Genomic DNA, 16,387 nt, shown 5'->3' with positions numbered 1-16,387 from the left:
ATTGGTTCCAACATAGTAAAATAAATAGTAAAGTAAATATAATTTTAAGCAATTATTGCCTGATATCTATATACCATGCATGGGTACGTAATAATAAGGTTAGTGTTAAAGACAAAGAACGATGACAACTTGTTTTTAAGGTGGCTGAATTGCTGGCTGGCTGGCTGGCTGAGTGGAAAAAACAGATTGAGTGCATAAAGAAAGAAACAGCAAGGATGGAGTCATAGAGAAATGAGGAACATGGATGGATGGATAGATAAACGAATGGGTGGGCTGACTGGGTAAATACATATGGATACAGAGATGGATGGGTGGATAAAAAGATGGAAGAATTTAACTTTAGAGGGGCTTAAGGACACAAAAATAGATGGAAAATGAAAGAAAGGGTGGAAGACGTAGTGATGGACATGTGGATGGATAATTCTCATGAAGGAAAGCACTCAAGACTTTCCTCTGGTGCCTGTCATTCAATGTAAACTCGTCTTAAAAATGCTTTGCATCAGAAGGTTGACGCCTTCGTAGCCTGCGCTACCAGCGTTGCCATGGTGCCCTTACACTCCAAATACCCCTGCCAGAATGCATCCTGGGTAATATGGATGAGGGGAGAGTGAAATGAGAAAAATCAAACAAACTCGGCAAGCGTTTAAAGGGCAACAACAGAGTGAGGATAACAAGTAAAAATGAAAGAGCTGTGTGCGAGGGAGGACAGAATATGAGCAACAAGTCTGCATACAGGGAGATAAGACTGGAAAAATAAGGTGTGGGAGAAAGAGGGACAGAGAGGGAGAAGGGAGGAAAGTTAAAAAAAGGGCATTCGGTATTTTGAACCTGTGGATACAGCTCCCTTTATCTTCTAATACAGGCGGATGGGAGAAAACAAAGAGGGTAAAAGATGAGGTTGGAGGAGAAGGAATTTATTAAAGGGGGTGTTCATTTTTCTAGAGGTCTTCCAGAGGTGAAGTCACCTCTCTTACAAGAAAATTAGATAAATAAACATGAATTAGATTGGCCAGAGACAAAGAAAGTGAGACAGCGAGAGACACGAGCCGAAAGAGACAGCGACAGTCAAAGACAAAAACATAAATAGTAAGTGTATTTGGTTAAAAATGACACTGATTAAATTTATTGGCAAAATCAGAAATTACATTTGCAAAATTGCAGTCGGCTATTTGATATGTTTGTTTACAAAGCAATATATTTTCAAGACTTCCATACTTCTTATTTCAAAGTGCCCTTCCAAGCTCTCTCGATACATTATGATTAGCAGTGAAGCAAGTGGTTGCCACAGTGATTTAACCAATTATATAAATTACTGCTAATTCTTTTTAATAAAGTGTGATTAGAGAGCACAAGGAGGAGTAGCATAGGAGGAGGCGTCCTGGCTGGAAGTACGGTGAAACAGCGCGAGCCGTTCATCTGTTAATAACCCTTCACACACAAAAGGTGGTGCACCGCTAATGCACCCACTAATGCAGCCGCTTGCACACCTAAACGTCCCGTCATAACCGCCAGTAGCTGCAAGTAATGAATCCTAAGCAAAGGCGATTAGGTTGAAACAGTCAGGAATCACATATTCATTATTCAGTCAATTATATTCGACGGATGGTTTCCTTGTGGAGGAAATGATGGAGATGGAGAGGAGAGTGCAAAAATGTTTGTGTGGAGATGTTGTTATTTATATTTGTATGTATTTTATTTATACCAACCAAATTATCTGTATTAGTATCTGAATGAATCTGAAAATGGGTATTCCTAAAGTGCGGGTCTTACAAAAGTGTTAAAAATCCACCTAGTTCATTTCCACCTTATCCACTGCCATTGCTTAACCTGAGCATTGTTTATACGATTACTAAATAATCACCAAGTGTAATAACCATTGTAAATACAGCCATAAATATATGTTGTCAACTGTGTGTGACTATGAATAATATATGAGCAATAGAGACATTAATTATGAACTGAATTTCCTCAATATAACTTCCATATAACTTAGTTCCAACCCCTTGAACATACGTGAACTTTGATAGCAAAATGTCAACTTTTTGGTATATATTCTGGTATTGATAAAAATGAAAAAACACCTCCTTGACAGGAAAATATACTGTGCTGTGGAGGATTCCTACTTAAAGTTTTCAATGTTGTAACACTGAGTGTACTGCAATGTGAAAAAGCAAGCCCTGATTCACTCTCAGGTGAATCAACCACTCCTAAAAGTCTATTATCAGAGGAATCCATAAGTGAACAAGAAGAAAAGAAAGTAGAACTGGCCAAACTAATGATAAATTACAGACGAATTTCAGTCTATTATTGAACCAAACAAAAAGCCACTGAGGGACACAAAAGATTGGGATTAGCCAATAAAATATGCCATAATCAGAGGAAAGAAAGAAATAAGTACAGTATTTTCTGCAATTCTGAGCAAGTTGTAGCACTTGCTCATATTAACCACAAATGCCAGTATTCCCAAAATACCATCTGAAACAGACACAGTGTTTGCAGCCGTACTGTATGCATACATACACAAAAGCATTCAAACGTGGTCATAAAAACACAAAAACACACAGACTAGCATACTGCCAGACTAATCATGGTGTCAATTAGAAGAGAGTAAATAAAATTCTCTCAACTGTGAAAGCTGTTTTCATTTGGCTGGCAGGGAGTGTGTTTGTGCTTACGTGCATAGATCTGTGTTTGTTTGGATCTGTGTGCGTGTGTGTCGGTGAGGTTAACAGATCATAGCCTGCCGGATAGGGCCCCATCTGTTGCCTGCTGCACTCTGGCCCATTCCAGGGGTGCCAAGGTATCTTGGTGCCAACTTGATGCCAGCCAAGCCTTAATTCAAACATGGATAGTTGGCCAACCAGAATGAAAGAGGGATGGATCGAGGGGAGAAAGCGAGACAATCTGACAGGTGGGCAGACAGGAAAGCCGATAAAAGTGGCCATTCAGTTTCCTGCGTCTTTGTGCATCCCTCGCTCAGTCCCACTCTTTGCTATTTAAACCAAAATATATTAAAGATTTTTTTTAGCTCTACCATTAATAAAAATGCCCTCCTCTTGCTCTCTTTCCAATCGTGTGGCTAATTCCTGTCAGTGATCATGTTCTGCCCATTTGCCTCCTCCTCTGTCTGTTAATTCTGTCTCCCTGTTTCTCTCTATGTCACTCCTGCCTGAGCAGTCAGTTAAATGGAGGGTTGATTGTTGGAGGCTGTATCCAGGCTGGCTCCAGATGCCCTCAACGTGACTACTCCATGGTACATCTGGTTACTGCACACACACAAAAAAAACCCCCACACACACATGCAAGCACACAGATCTACACACGATCTTCTAATCATGCATGAATGCACACACACTCCCTCACCCTCACTCAAGCTGCTCATGTTCTTCTGTTTGTGTGTGTCTGTGGTTTGTGTGTAGTATTGACCTCCTGGGTCCTGATTTGCTGTACTAACCACCTGCAGGTTGAGAAGTCTTAGAACCGTGTTTTGCAAGGTGGCCTAGAGGTTGTAAGAGCACATTTTCTGAAGGGATCATCACAGTTTTTCAGTATCATGTCATAGCTGAGGTTCGATATATAAAATACCCATTAATTTTTGTCTCTACAGAAGTGCATACAATGTTGATGAGTGCCTCTGGTGACCAAAAATGACAATGACAAAGCAATCGTATAGACAAAAGTTCATGTTAAAAATATTTTGTATGTTGCATTTGTACTGGTTCTTTTCACCTGCATACATTGTGTTTCTACAAAGACAACATTAAAAGAGATCAGGGTTGGATATGGCTACTTTTGTTGATAATAAACAATGTAAGTTGTTTCAGTTAAATACTAGTATTTGTTGACTTTTAGAGTAAAAAGTTCATAAACTATGTAAAACAATAACCAATAATAATGAATGTTTTATAAATTAATGATTCAGAGAAAGCTGCAATTCAAAACTACATGAGTCATGAATGAGTCATTTAATACTTTGTTTTAGACATGAAGAGTTTAATGAAGTTTAGTGAAGAGTTTAATCTAATGTCATACATTAAAATGGCATGATGTTTGATGATAAATGCAGTTTAACTGCATTAAACATTACATGATTATTCTATGTGATTTTCCATGCATTTGCTATGTTGTGATCTATATTGTTATCTCAAAAACCATCTTATTAATATCATGATATTGTTTTCGACCATACCACTCAGCACTAATGTACTGTTAGTACAGCTTGTTCTCATGGAGTGTTGCTTTTTCCATTTTGTGCACATTTTACCACACACTGTTGAGCAAACAGTGCAAAGAGAGGCGCTTCTGATAACCACTTACAAGTGAACTATGTACCTTTCAGCCACAATGCAGCCATACCAAGTGTTAGTATATACCTAGTGTATAGAACGAAGTACAGGGTGCAGTGTATATAAAGGACTGAGAAGCTGCAGTGAATGACCCAAAACTACATAAAACTACATAGTATCATTGGTGGTGAAATATCAGATCATTTGAACATTTATCAAAATTAAACCATGTGAGAAGTTTAGAGGGAAAAATCACTATTTGGTGGAGCTGTTAACAACTCATAGACATCTGAAGTGTGACCCCGACTACACACTGCTCTTAAGATATCAAAAGCCGAAAAGGTTGGAAACTTTAACAATGTGTTGTATGTTAAAAGTTTGTTATATTATCCATTGTGTCAGTAGTATCTAAAGCTGTAAAATAAATGTAGTGGAGTAAAAAGTACGATATTTCCCTCTGAAATGTAGTGGAGTGGAAGCATAAAGTAGCATCAAATGAAAATACAAGTACAAGTACCTAAAAATTGTACTTCAGTATAGTACTTGAGTAAATGTACTTAGTTACTTTCCAGCACGGTATAGTATACATGATGTGGTGTACAGTTTGAACAAAACTTGGGGTTCCTGTCTGTCTTAAATATGGTATAAATGCCAGTTTTAAAGATTTTAGTGAGTTTTCATTGTCATATGTACACTGTATGTTTTGATGCTTGAAATGTTATCTTTCCCCTGCCATGTACACATGGTCTGAAATAAAGAAAACTGAGTGAATTATTTGTACTCCTTCTCACTATAACCATGAGGTAACCAGTGACGTAAGAGGGTTATAGAGCGGTGTGTGTTTACTCCACCTGTGGTTTTTGTCCTCCATCTGTAGTGTGTAGACCATGTCGTCGGCGAGCAGGGCACGCGTGTGTGTGTTGCTGGCATTTTCACCCCACTTCAGTTTCAGGCTTTGAGGGCCGGCCGCCGAACATTCGAGAGGGGGCGGGGCCGGAGGGAGGGGGCGTGTCCTCACCAGCAGAGGTGGACTCGAGGGGCTGGAGCCAATGGCATTAACTGCCTGGATCTGTACACTGCAAGCAATACAGGAAGACAGAGAGATTGTTACATATAGGTAAAATATAAATTCTGACTTGGATGATCCCATTTTTTGGGAAGCCATGGTGTAAACGCAACATATACTTTCATTTTAGTGCGAATAAGTGAACAGGGTTTGAGTCACGTGCAGAAAACTACTGCATAATATACATGTTACCTTATGTATTCTCTATGTTTGCAGACCTATTGGTCTAATGGTGGGGTAATTTTCCATGAGGGCTAATCTGGTGTTATTAGCTTTGACCTTTGATGCTGCTGTGATCCTGTCTCCCATTACAATTCAATGTACTCTTCAGAATAAGGCTAAAATATGTCAGAGTTGGTTGGTTCACTTTTTTCAGAATACAATATATTTGGAGCGCCATGGTAGTCAAATGGTTGCTGCGCATGCCACATAAGCGCATGACGTACCCATCTATCTCCCCTTGTTTCCTGTCTGTCACTTCACATTCCTAATAAAGGCAAAAATGCAAAAAAAAAAAAAATCTAAAAAAACCAAATAAGTAAATAAAAAGAATACAATATATTCAAACAAAAGACACTGCTGCAGTGTTTTCCAAGATTAACTTTGTAAAGAACATTTTATTTTTCAAGCAACACAAAGCAATTTCGGCCTTATTATTAACTTGATTAAGGTTTTTGTTCCAATAAACAGGTTATAGTGGGTTTAGTGCAATGTAATTATTAAAAGGAGTGTGAGTGCGTACAGTGTGTATTTTATATCATATACCGATATCATAAAAACACTAACATATACATGCACCCACGCCAGGACACGGATATCTACTGCTAATTAAAAAGGACTGTCAGAATTGGATTTGTGTTTTCAAACTCCCCTGCTGCCTCTCTTCTAGGAATTCCCCTCCCTTCCTCACCCTCTTTCTGCCATGTCTGATCAGCTGGTTAGCATCCACATCAGAGGCCCTTGGCTAGATGTCTGACATTTAATCGCTGATACTCTGTAACTGTAACCTTTCATTATAATTCATGTAGCTGAGTGAAGACGAAAGAAAAAGGGCAACATTGACCCATCCACTGGGTAATTAAGCATATAGATAAAAGATGACGAGAGAGTGAGAAGAAGGAAGAGAAAGAAAGATAAAGAGGCTTAGCTTTTGATGATAAGGGATTATATTTAGTTATGGTGGGATTTACATATCAAATGACGTTTCTCTTTCACAACATTTTGTTTTATCTTGAAATTAAGATGAAACTGAGGAAAAAGATGAAACATTTTCTGAACAAACGGTGGCACCTCATTGGCATCTACAAAACCATCAGGTAACCATGATCCCAGCTGAGAAAACCACCGAGCCACTCACGCTCAGCTTAATGACTGCTTGCCAAATGACTGAAGATACAACAGTCAGCTTTTCAAATTATATACAAGGTGCATAATGGTACCAGTGATTTTCTTGTCTGTTTTAGAGTGCACTTTTCAGCACTGCAGCTTTATCGAATCTATATTCTGTGATGTGTGCTTTTGTACAATTATCCTCTTAAGGTGTCTGCAGACTTACATACTTTTTAACATTATTAATGGACTAAGACTGTATTAAGCGAAGATGCCAAAGGGTTGCTGTGAAATCTTGTGTCTGGAAAAAAAATATCTGCTTCCAACTAAAACTAAAGACATTCTGCATGATTTCTGGAGACCTAAAAGTTATGAAGCTTTCAATGAAAACATGCAATGTAATTAAAAATACATGAAATCAAAAAAAAACAAAAAAAAAACACAATCAGTATTATTATTTAGATTTAAAAAATTTTAACAAGTAAAATGTCTTTAAAAGAATCTAAATGACTATTTTTCTCTTAAACAAACAGCTATTGTACTTGAGTATAGGTTCAAAGTCAGTTATCCCCAGCATGGATTGGGGAGCAGAGAGAGGAGAGGGAAAAACACCTCTAGTATAAAGATAATGTATCAACAATAATCTCAGAACACAGGCATTTTAAACCTGCACTAAAGCACACACAGCCCCACTCCTGACAAAGCAAACAACATTTACTGCGGTCTTTCACAAAGCCATACACGCAAATAAAATATGAATAATATTATTTGAAGTACCTCACCGCTGTAAATAACAAACAGATTTCCCGTCATTGGCACACACATAAACTCCTACAGGCAGACTCTCATGCACACACACACACACACACCTTCGTGCACAAACACACACATGCACAGTGTTCTGCCTCAGTGGTAGCCCTTATGCAAGAGAGCAGAGTGACATCGGGACAAAAACAACCTCAGAATGAAAACAATGATGTGTGATCACTCTGCCTCTTCACACATCCCCCTGCCTCGGACGCCCTCTTTCCCCCCCAATTCAAAGAACTCAATAGTCTGCACATACACACACACACACATACACACATATAATTACAGAATCACTTACAGAGACATAACAACAGTAGCTGGTGATTCACATTACTAAGTAGTTGTTTACTGGTGTGTAAGTATAGCAGGGTCTGACATGGCTGTATATGAAAACATCACACAGGCTATCCCAAGCTACTATATACTACTACCACTACCTGTGTACTGATTTTTATCCATGTATAATAAGATTTTTTGCTACTACTCCACGTTAAATTCAAGTTAAACATTTTGAAACTTGTTAATGCAGAGCCGCTTTAGCAGGGAAGCAGACATCAGTTTCAATGACAGTATAATTAAAAACTAGATAGATGACCCCCCTGATGATGTCATCAGAGATTATCTTATTAGAAAAGACAAATTCCTGTCAGAAAGCAGGTTGGTTCTAATGAAAAGATGCTATTCGTTGCATTATGGGAAATGGAGTATCCACTGTTTATGGAGCTTGACCCATACAAGGGACTAAAAGTCAGGAGATTTCAGTTTCTGTTCCAATTTTGACAATTCTTTTTTTTTTTTTAAAGCTACCTTTTACGTAGGTAATAAGAAACTTTATGGGAAGGCGCTACTAGTTTAAGTACCCATTTGAAGGAGCTATAATCAATATTTTTATATTCACAATAGATCACATAAATAATTGGACTTTATGAGAAAGCGGTTGCTCATAGTGACAAATCCACAGATAATTATCATCCAACACTACAGTTCCCCTCGCTCTACAGAGCGTTTCTGCATCTTTGTTTTAATTGTAAGGCCTGCAACTTTAGAGACTACTGACAACTCAAAATGAATGCTAATGTTGCTATGTATCTGCTGGAGGTGTAAAAAGGCAACTGTTTGCCAACACGTTCACCATTTCAACTTCATAAAGTGATAATACGTCAATGCTGGCATTACAGCTTGTTGTTGTTACACGCACGTGGTCAAAATATCAATTAATGAAGGTTTATTGTTTAGTGTCTGTCTCCAGTGTTTCATATTGATTTAGGTTTAAGTATTGATTGGAATTATGTCTCGGATGCTCTTGTGTTAATGGACACTTGCCCACCAATCAAAATATTAATGTCTGTGGTAGTATATGTGGGTTTTATTTCTACCTCGTGCTCATGGAGGGACACAGTGGTAAATCAAAACGCCAAACCCAAGATTTAGGGATCATCATCAACATAAATCACACTTTGTATCCAAGAAAATATCTATTTTATATGGTCCTCACATCAGCTATGCTGCTTACTAATTTATGTCAGTACCTGTATTCGCTGTCTGGCTGCAGGCCGGAGACAAGGTGACTTGTCCCTGATTCCACAGTGATGGTCTGGTCATCCAGGGTGATGATGTAACAGGTGATCTCCGCCCCATTGCTGTTTGGCTCATCCCACTTCAGGAAGAGGCAGGTAGACGGAGAGTGACCTGACTCTGAGGAGACCGGGAGGTCCAGGAGGTTGAGAGAGGAGACCGGGTCGGGATTTGTCGCTGGGGTTCGGAAACTCACTTGCTCGCTGTAAGGACCAGCACCTGCCTGATTCACCGCCTGAGGGGGACACAAAAAACACAGAGAGGGTGAGAGTTGTCATTCATAATAACGGGATGAAGGGATCTGAGGATAGATAAGGTGAAGAGAGGAATGAAAAGAAGAGGATGAGCAGAGACAAAGACCAAAACAGACAGATGAAGGTTAACAGTGAAAAGAGATGGAGACAGAAGTGAAATGAATTGGCAGGAGCAAGGGTAAGACAGACTAAGAGCAAGAGGAAGTAAAACAGAGGAGAAAGAAGACATGAAGAATGGAATAAGATGAAAACCAGCAGCGGGCGATGAATTCAAATTAGCTGTGACAGAACATTAGTCTATTTCTTGTGCTGTGTAAAAAAACACATTTATATTCACCTCGAGTATCCTCTATTAAACGCCCTTCAATCGCTTGTGATTTGTAGTAGTCTATTTAAAAGACTCACACAAACTCAATGAGGAGGAGGCTCAAACAAACTATGCCACTATGTTAAAAAAATACATCTTCTACATTTTAAAAGCTTGAATAAAATGTTTTAAAAATTAGCAAAATGTTTAAATTGTTTCCTGCATTTGTTTTAATGTGCACTTAATGTGACAGGCAAGAACCTGTCTGTAAGGAGTGATGGATTTATTAGTAATCGTCAAAAAAAGACAATCCTTTCAAAAACATGAGGAGGGCTTAGTTTTTATTAGAAAATGCGCCATATCCAACTTTCCAAGAACAGCCTAGCAACATTAACGAGAGTGCGCATCAAGGAGTAGAAGGCAGGATTTGCAGACTACGGTGTACACTTATAGAAAAGTCTTCTGATCGCTCGAAAGAAAAATACAAGATCTCTAGTCTTAGTGCTTTATCTTGGCAGTAAATTATTGACATACTTTGAGGTCCTGAAAATGATACTACAGTAATATTTCTGATTTATCTTCAGCCATCAAATATATTTTGGCGAGACTTGAAAACATAAAGAAATGTGAGGAACTTGTGATTTACCTTATCCTGCGATACTGTCTGGCTATTTACAGTGCCCTCATAAAACAAGTGTATGTCAAGCTGTGCAGATTTAAGACATTGCTACAGTAGATGAACCACTACAAGTTCATTTTCAGGTGCAGGACCTATGGAGTCACAGAGAGTTCAACCGAGGCGATGGATCTCGTGCGATCTGTTCTTGCGGTCCTCTTATGAGGGACATTTGTCCTGTTGATGTGCACGCTACGACGCACATAAACACACAAAGACAAATCATGTGCACACACTCAAGTATTGATTAGGATATTAGGATGACCTTGTGCTATCCTCTGAACTTTATAAATGAGCCCATAACTAGACGAGCCGTATAACATGCTTTTATTGGATTCATAGCTTCAGAGTGTGTATCGGAAAAGCGAGTGAGAGAAAGGGAAAGAGAGAGAGAGAGAGCATGTAAGACAAACACGGAGAGAGAGAGAACTTTTTCTGCACCAGATTAACAGCTGCCGCACAAAAGAAACAATTATGATCAACCTTTCACTGCTCTCTGTTTGTTTGTGTGTGTTCTTGCTTTTGATGCTACCATTGGCTGACATTTGTATGTGCATGTTGTGCATCTGAATGTCTATGTCATGCACGTTTGTTTTTCTGCACGTCTGTGTCCTTGTATTATTTATGTGATTTTTTCTTTGTTGCAGCACGTGTGTCTTGGCATGACTTTCATGCCCATGACTGGATTTGTGAATGTTTTTGTGAATGTGCCCGTGGGCTCAGCGTAGTCCAGGTGTGCATTACCTGTAGCCTGCAGCAGTAATCTGTGGCAGGCGTCAGGTCTGACAGTTCACACTGTGTAGCAGATCCGCAGTAGATGAGCTCCATAGGTTCGTCTTCTCTCGCCCACTCCAAACGATACTCAGAAATGTCTGTACCCGAACCCTCGGGACTCTGAAACACCCGGAAACATACACTCAGCTCAGGAAAATCAATGGGAGCTTGGAGATAAAAACAAATCCCGCCATGAATGGATTCCAAATTCAATAAAACCTTTCAAAGAAAAACTATAAGAAGGAAAATATAGTGCCATGTTCAAGCAGGCCAATGGGATATGAGGGATAGACTAAAAGATGCTGTGTATCAATAATAATACAACACCAGAAGCTTTCAATCATTTTCAATACATCATCCAGACCAGCTGGATTGCTATGAACAACACAGTCATCTGGGTCTACTTGTCAACAACAGCCCAAACAGACAAATTTAAAGTGGCAGGTTTGTACGTCAGTAGAAACAGAAAATAAGAGGCTGAGTTTCTTTTGATGGCTCCGATGAGCACTTTAAGAAATGTGGTCTCTTTCTCTGTCTCCTTCTCTTGCCTCGCTCATAGAAACTGTTTCTTTCTTTCATAAAAATACAGGTTTGTATCTGTGTGTTTCTCACCTCCCAGTTAAGCGTTACGCAGGTGTTATTGGTAAGGGTTATGAGTGGTGCCCCACACTGGCCAGGAGGACCCGCTGCAGTCGTAACCTCTGTTGGCTCTGAGTACACTCCAAACTATAAGAAAGAAAGAGACAACACACACGATGAGAGGTGTGTTTGAACTAACACAAGTTTCTCTGACTTTGTATAGGCAAGAGTGCTGGGTTTTTTGTGTCGTCTGCATGTGTGCACTTTTCTTCCTATTTTTAAGCGTGTGTGCTGTGTCTGTACCAGCTTTTGATCAGCAAGTCTAACTGCTAGTTCAATCTTGAGTGTCTGGATGATCAAACCAATCAAATGTTACCTTCAGACTGTGGAACATTTCTCAGTCCAAACATAGACGCTGTTAGTCTGTCTGGGACACTCTGACCTAATGGCCCCTGTGTTTCTGTGTCTGTGTGTGTAGCTACGATAAAAACCATTTTCATTTGGATTTTGTGTTTTTATTCATATTTGGGTCCAATTAAGAGGTTCCACAGTTCATGCACAGTAGATTTCATGCCCGTGAGAGCCATTAAACAGAGAATTTCATGCTACTCAAGCAGAAAATAAGAATTATTTTTATAGATTTTGAAAGGCTGACTTGTTGAAGTGCATAGTTCTTATGTAAGGGTTTCACTGGAGAAGTGATTTTTTTTCCCAGAGACAATTTTTTGGTCTTGTCTGGTGGATTACCAGTTGGTTTTCTGAAAGAAGAAACTGTATCGCTGATCACATTCCTGCCAAGTGTTTTTCTCACCCCAGCCTCGTTCGCAGCCCGCAGTCGGAAGCTGTATGTGGCACCAGGTAGCAGACTGCCGACAGTGCATTGCAGCTCCGAACCATGGTACACCTCTGCTGGCTTGGTGTCCCCCTCACTCATCTCAAGACTGAACACACACTCCTCACACACTCCCTCAGAGACAGGGGAGTCTGAGGGGACAAAGACAGGGAAAGCATTAATAATCAAACTGTGATCTGATGACATGTATTCAAAACCACTGCTGATGGAGAGACACATCAGCTATGAAGATAAGATGTGTTTTATGTATAAACTTCAAGATATTTATTCAGGATGGTTTTAGTTGGATGGTGGGATGTTTAGTTTTAGATGACTGCATACACTCTTTGCTTCACTTGGTCGCAGTATATTGAAAGTAATAAATGAAGGAGACAGTAGGGAAAACCCTCCAGTACATTAAGTGTGACCTTCAACTCGAGCCAGTAATTGTAGCTGCGCTGCCTGAATATAAACTGATTAGGGCTGTGGCCAGCTGTATTAAACTGGTTAAAACAAGAACTTCATCACCGTCCCAGGCTGGGAAACTATGCCTGCCAACAGATAACAGTACTATTCTGCAATAATGGGTGGACATTAGGAGAGTTAAATCAGGCTGAGGCTAGGTTAGGCATTTAATGGGCTAAATAAGAGCTCAATCAAGCTGAAACATGGTTGACTAAGGTTAGATTAGAGTTGGACAGGGAAACATATTAGGCAGCCAGAAGGTCATTTAGCTGCCTTACATTAAAAAAAAAAAAAAAAAAAAATCAAATATACTAGTGAATAAAACTCAACACAATGTTCGTGTATGTCTGCACTCACCCCATTCTAACTGCACTTCCTTGTGTTTGGCCTTGCCCACAATCCTTGGTGGCTGGCAGGGCCCTGGTGGGACGCTTAATGTACGGACCGGAACACTAACAGTGCACTAACAGGAGCAGAGATAAACACAAGAAATCAAAACAAATGAGAAAGAGCAGTTTGATATCTGGCAGAAATGTTAATTATGATATATTGGTGATTGTGTGTGTGCAAACTGTAGATTTTCCCACGGTTTTCCACATGAGCAACACTGATGTGTCACTGCTGCCCCACTCCTAACTCAAGAACTGTTTGTGAAAATTCAAAGTTCACCAGTGTGTGTGTGTGTGTGTGTGTGTGTGTGTGTGTGTCTTACCTGGCTGTGTCCTCCGGTGGTGATGCTACACACACGTAGACGGTAGATGGTCCCAGGTGTCAGGCGCTCACACACACATTCTGTTGCTGGACCACTGTATGCTACCTCCCACTGGCTCGCTGCACACACACACACACACAAAAAAAACACAATTACACAACTGATCACATACATCAGCCAACAAATCAGCATAAGCGCACATATATAATCTCCAGCTGTTTCATATGTATGTCACGGTGACAATTATTATAACCCCACTGACCTAATTAATACTTGTATTCTACTTAACAATGCTGCTTTTGTTCTGTCAATAGATTGTGTAGGCCTGTGAAATGCATTATTCTACCTATGAAGCAGCACTCATGTTATGCAAATATAGCTCTTGTTTACAGAACTGAAAACAGTTGCAACAGAAGGGCCACATATTGCGATTATGTAACACATATGCTTGTATTATACTGACTAGTGCAACACAAAGTGAAGTTTAAGTAAACATTCAAACGCTGCACATCACAGAGGCAGTTCTCTGTGACTGTGATATGGAACTTTTTTTTTTTTTAAGTTAACCCAAACATCTGTTTCAGAGCAGTAAAGCTCACAGAAACCACACTTACACTATGATGAATCACAGCTAAATCAATTAGATGAGGTCAACGCAGCGCCCGCTGCTACAGCTCAACGGGGGCGAGAAAGTGCAAAGGACGACGACACAATTAAGTCTTTGCTGTTCCTAAATTAGTATAATGTCTTTCCTCAGCATCAGCTACTGAATACAAAACTGTGGTAAGTAAAATCACATCCCATCATACTTCCCGAAAAGCACAGAGCAAATGTGCCAGGGACTAAATCAACCAATTACATCAGTTTGGCCTAATTAGATCAATCTGCTAAACTTGGAGTTAAAGATGTGTTGCAGTTCATCCAAATGGCTTCTTCATTTCCACTGACATTGCTGTCAATGTTATTTTTCCCATTTGATGTTGGCACACAGAGTAGCAACCATGACAAAAGCCCTCTCATTATCAATGACTCAAGAAGAACATGAGCTTTTGCTGTACTACTCTTTCATTCTTTGATATTGGACACTAGTCTCCAATAAACAACTAACTCCTTTTTCTTTGATGTGATTGAATTAGTATAGACTCAATGAAATTACACCTCTTTTCATCCCCTGCTATATGGACTGAAAGAGAACATTGGGTTTCCTGGAGCGGAGATCTTAGGAAATCCAAACAACGCTGTGTTTTAAATTGAGGCTAACAAAGACTGAATTATGGCTGATATTCTTCTCGGTAAAGTAAGTGAGGGAAATGGATGCACGGAGAGAAGGAGCGCAGGGGACAAAAGGATGGACAGTACATTTTGAGCTTCATTTTATAAAATGATGGACTTAGAACAAGCATTCGAATGAGATGAACATGTGACATAGACTGGTAGAGATACATATAAGTCATACCTTCAGAGCATCCCTCTGAGATCTCTAGCAGATATGTAAGAGCCTCTGAGCCCCCGTTATCCTGGGGAGGATCTGTTGGAGGAATTGATAGACTGATTTTAGTTTGGGTAGATGTCACGCATATAATTATAAGCTGGAGAGGAACTCAGAAGTCTACATGTAAAAACATTTCATTTTTCCATATCATTATTGTGTCAAGAAAATATGTCAAATTAATCATTTTATATCATACATTCATAAGTTATCAGTTGAGACTTGTCACGACATTTAGCAATGACTTCTCAATCAATTCTGAACACGTAAAACAATAACTCATAACCTGCCAGGTTCTGGCAGATTGTTTGCTTTTTAGCAGAAATGGTAATTCCCCAAAAGCCCTGGTACCAAAATGCTGCCAAATGTTTTATTAGCACCTTTGGGAAGGGTTGTTTTAATAAATAAATACCAACAGCCAATAAAAGAAAGCACACAATAGTCACACATTAAGAAATGCAGTGCAGCTATATATATTTAACATAGTCGAGTTGTAGAGACAATTGTTTAGCAATGTAAAAATGTGTTTATGGCTATCAGAGTCCAGTCAGTGATCTGAATGCTGACTCAGAGACATACAGTAAGATCTACGTCATGTTTACAACCTTTGAGAAAGAACAGACTGTTCTGATCCCTGCATTATGAATGCAGGACAGATGGATGACAGCAGACATGATGGCTTTTTATGGCTGTTACCTGTGCTGCTACATACATGATACACTCTGATACAAAAGTTTTTTTATCTGAGTGTTTTTACTCCTGTTTGTTTGTGTATCACCAAGCAGGTTCGATCGAGAAACTAATGAGAAGATTTCAAAATTGTTGTGATTTGGTGAAAATTTAGGCCAAAGCTCAGTGAGGTTCAGGCGTTGTGCTGATCCTGAAATTATTCAGAGGGTTTCTTAACATTGTGAGATGGGACATTTTAAAGCATTTCTATTATTCTACAAGTATTACACATATTTGAAGGAAAAATGGCAAGTTTTGTCTTATGGACTAATTATAGTACATAATTACGGAATATTTAGTATCCGTGCAACTAAGAAGGTGTTTAACACAACACTATTTGAATAAACCCCAGACTGAAAAAAGCAGACTATTTTAGCTGTAACTGTATGTTAAGAGTGGAAATGTTGGGTTTTCTAAGTATATGAACAGCCATCAATAACAAATAAATATTATAATATAATAAATATTTATAAGTTTCTCTTTTGGTGGCCATGTTAGTACAAT

At 39.2% G+C, this 16,387-nt stretch overlaps 1 protein-coding gene across 3 annotated transcripts in view; it reads right to left on the bottom strand.

Annotated features, from left to right (window-relative positions):
- The window catches only part of fndc3ba (fibronectin type III domain containing 3Ba), a 106,605-nt gene that overhangs the window by 11,091 nt on the left and 79,127 nt on the right, over window positions 1–16,387 (bottom strand). For all 3 annotated transcript variants that reach the window (XM_044375436.1, XM_044375437.1, XM_044375438.1), the window contains 8 exons: window positions 15,122–15,193; window positions 13,666–13,784; window positions 13,311–13,416; window positions 12,468–12,640; window positions 11,690–11,803; window positions 11,048–11,197; window positions 9,021–9,301; window positions 5,138–5,362 (listed from right to left, as the gene is read on the bottom strand). In XM_044375436.1, coding sequence (XP_044231371.1) covers window positions 5,138–5,362; window positions 9,021–9,301; window positions 11,048–11,197; window positions 11,690–11,803; window positions 12,468–12,640; window positions 13,311–13,416; window positions 13,666–13,784; window positions 15,122–15,193 — 1,240 coding nt within the window. The remainder of the gene's footprint in view (window positions 1–5,137; window positions 5,363–9,020; window positions 9,302–11,047; window positions 11,198–11,689; window positions 11,804–12,467; window positions 12,641–13,310; window positions 13,417–13,665; window positions 13,785–15,121; window positions 15,194–16,387) is intronic.

This window comes from Thunnus albacares, chromosome 15 (genome assembly GCF_914725855.1).
Source record: "Thunnus albacares chromosome 15, fThuAlb1.1, whole genome shotgun sequence".
NCBI lineage: Eukaryota > Metazoa > Chordata > Actinopteri > Scombriformes > Scombridae > Thunnus > Thunnus albacares.
The sequence above is the reverse complement of the archived record's forward strand: the minus strand, read 5'-3'. Positions and strand labels throughout refer to the sequence as shown.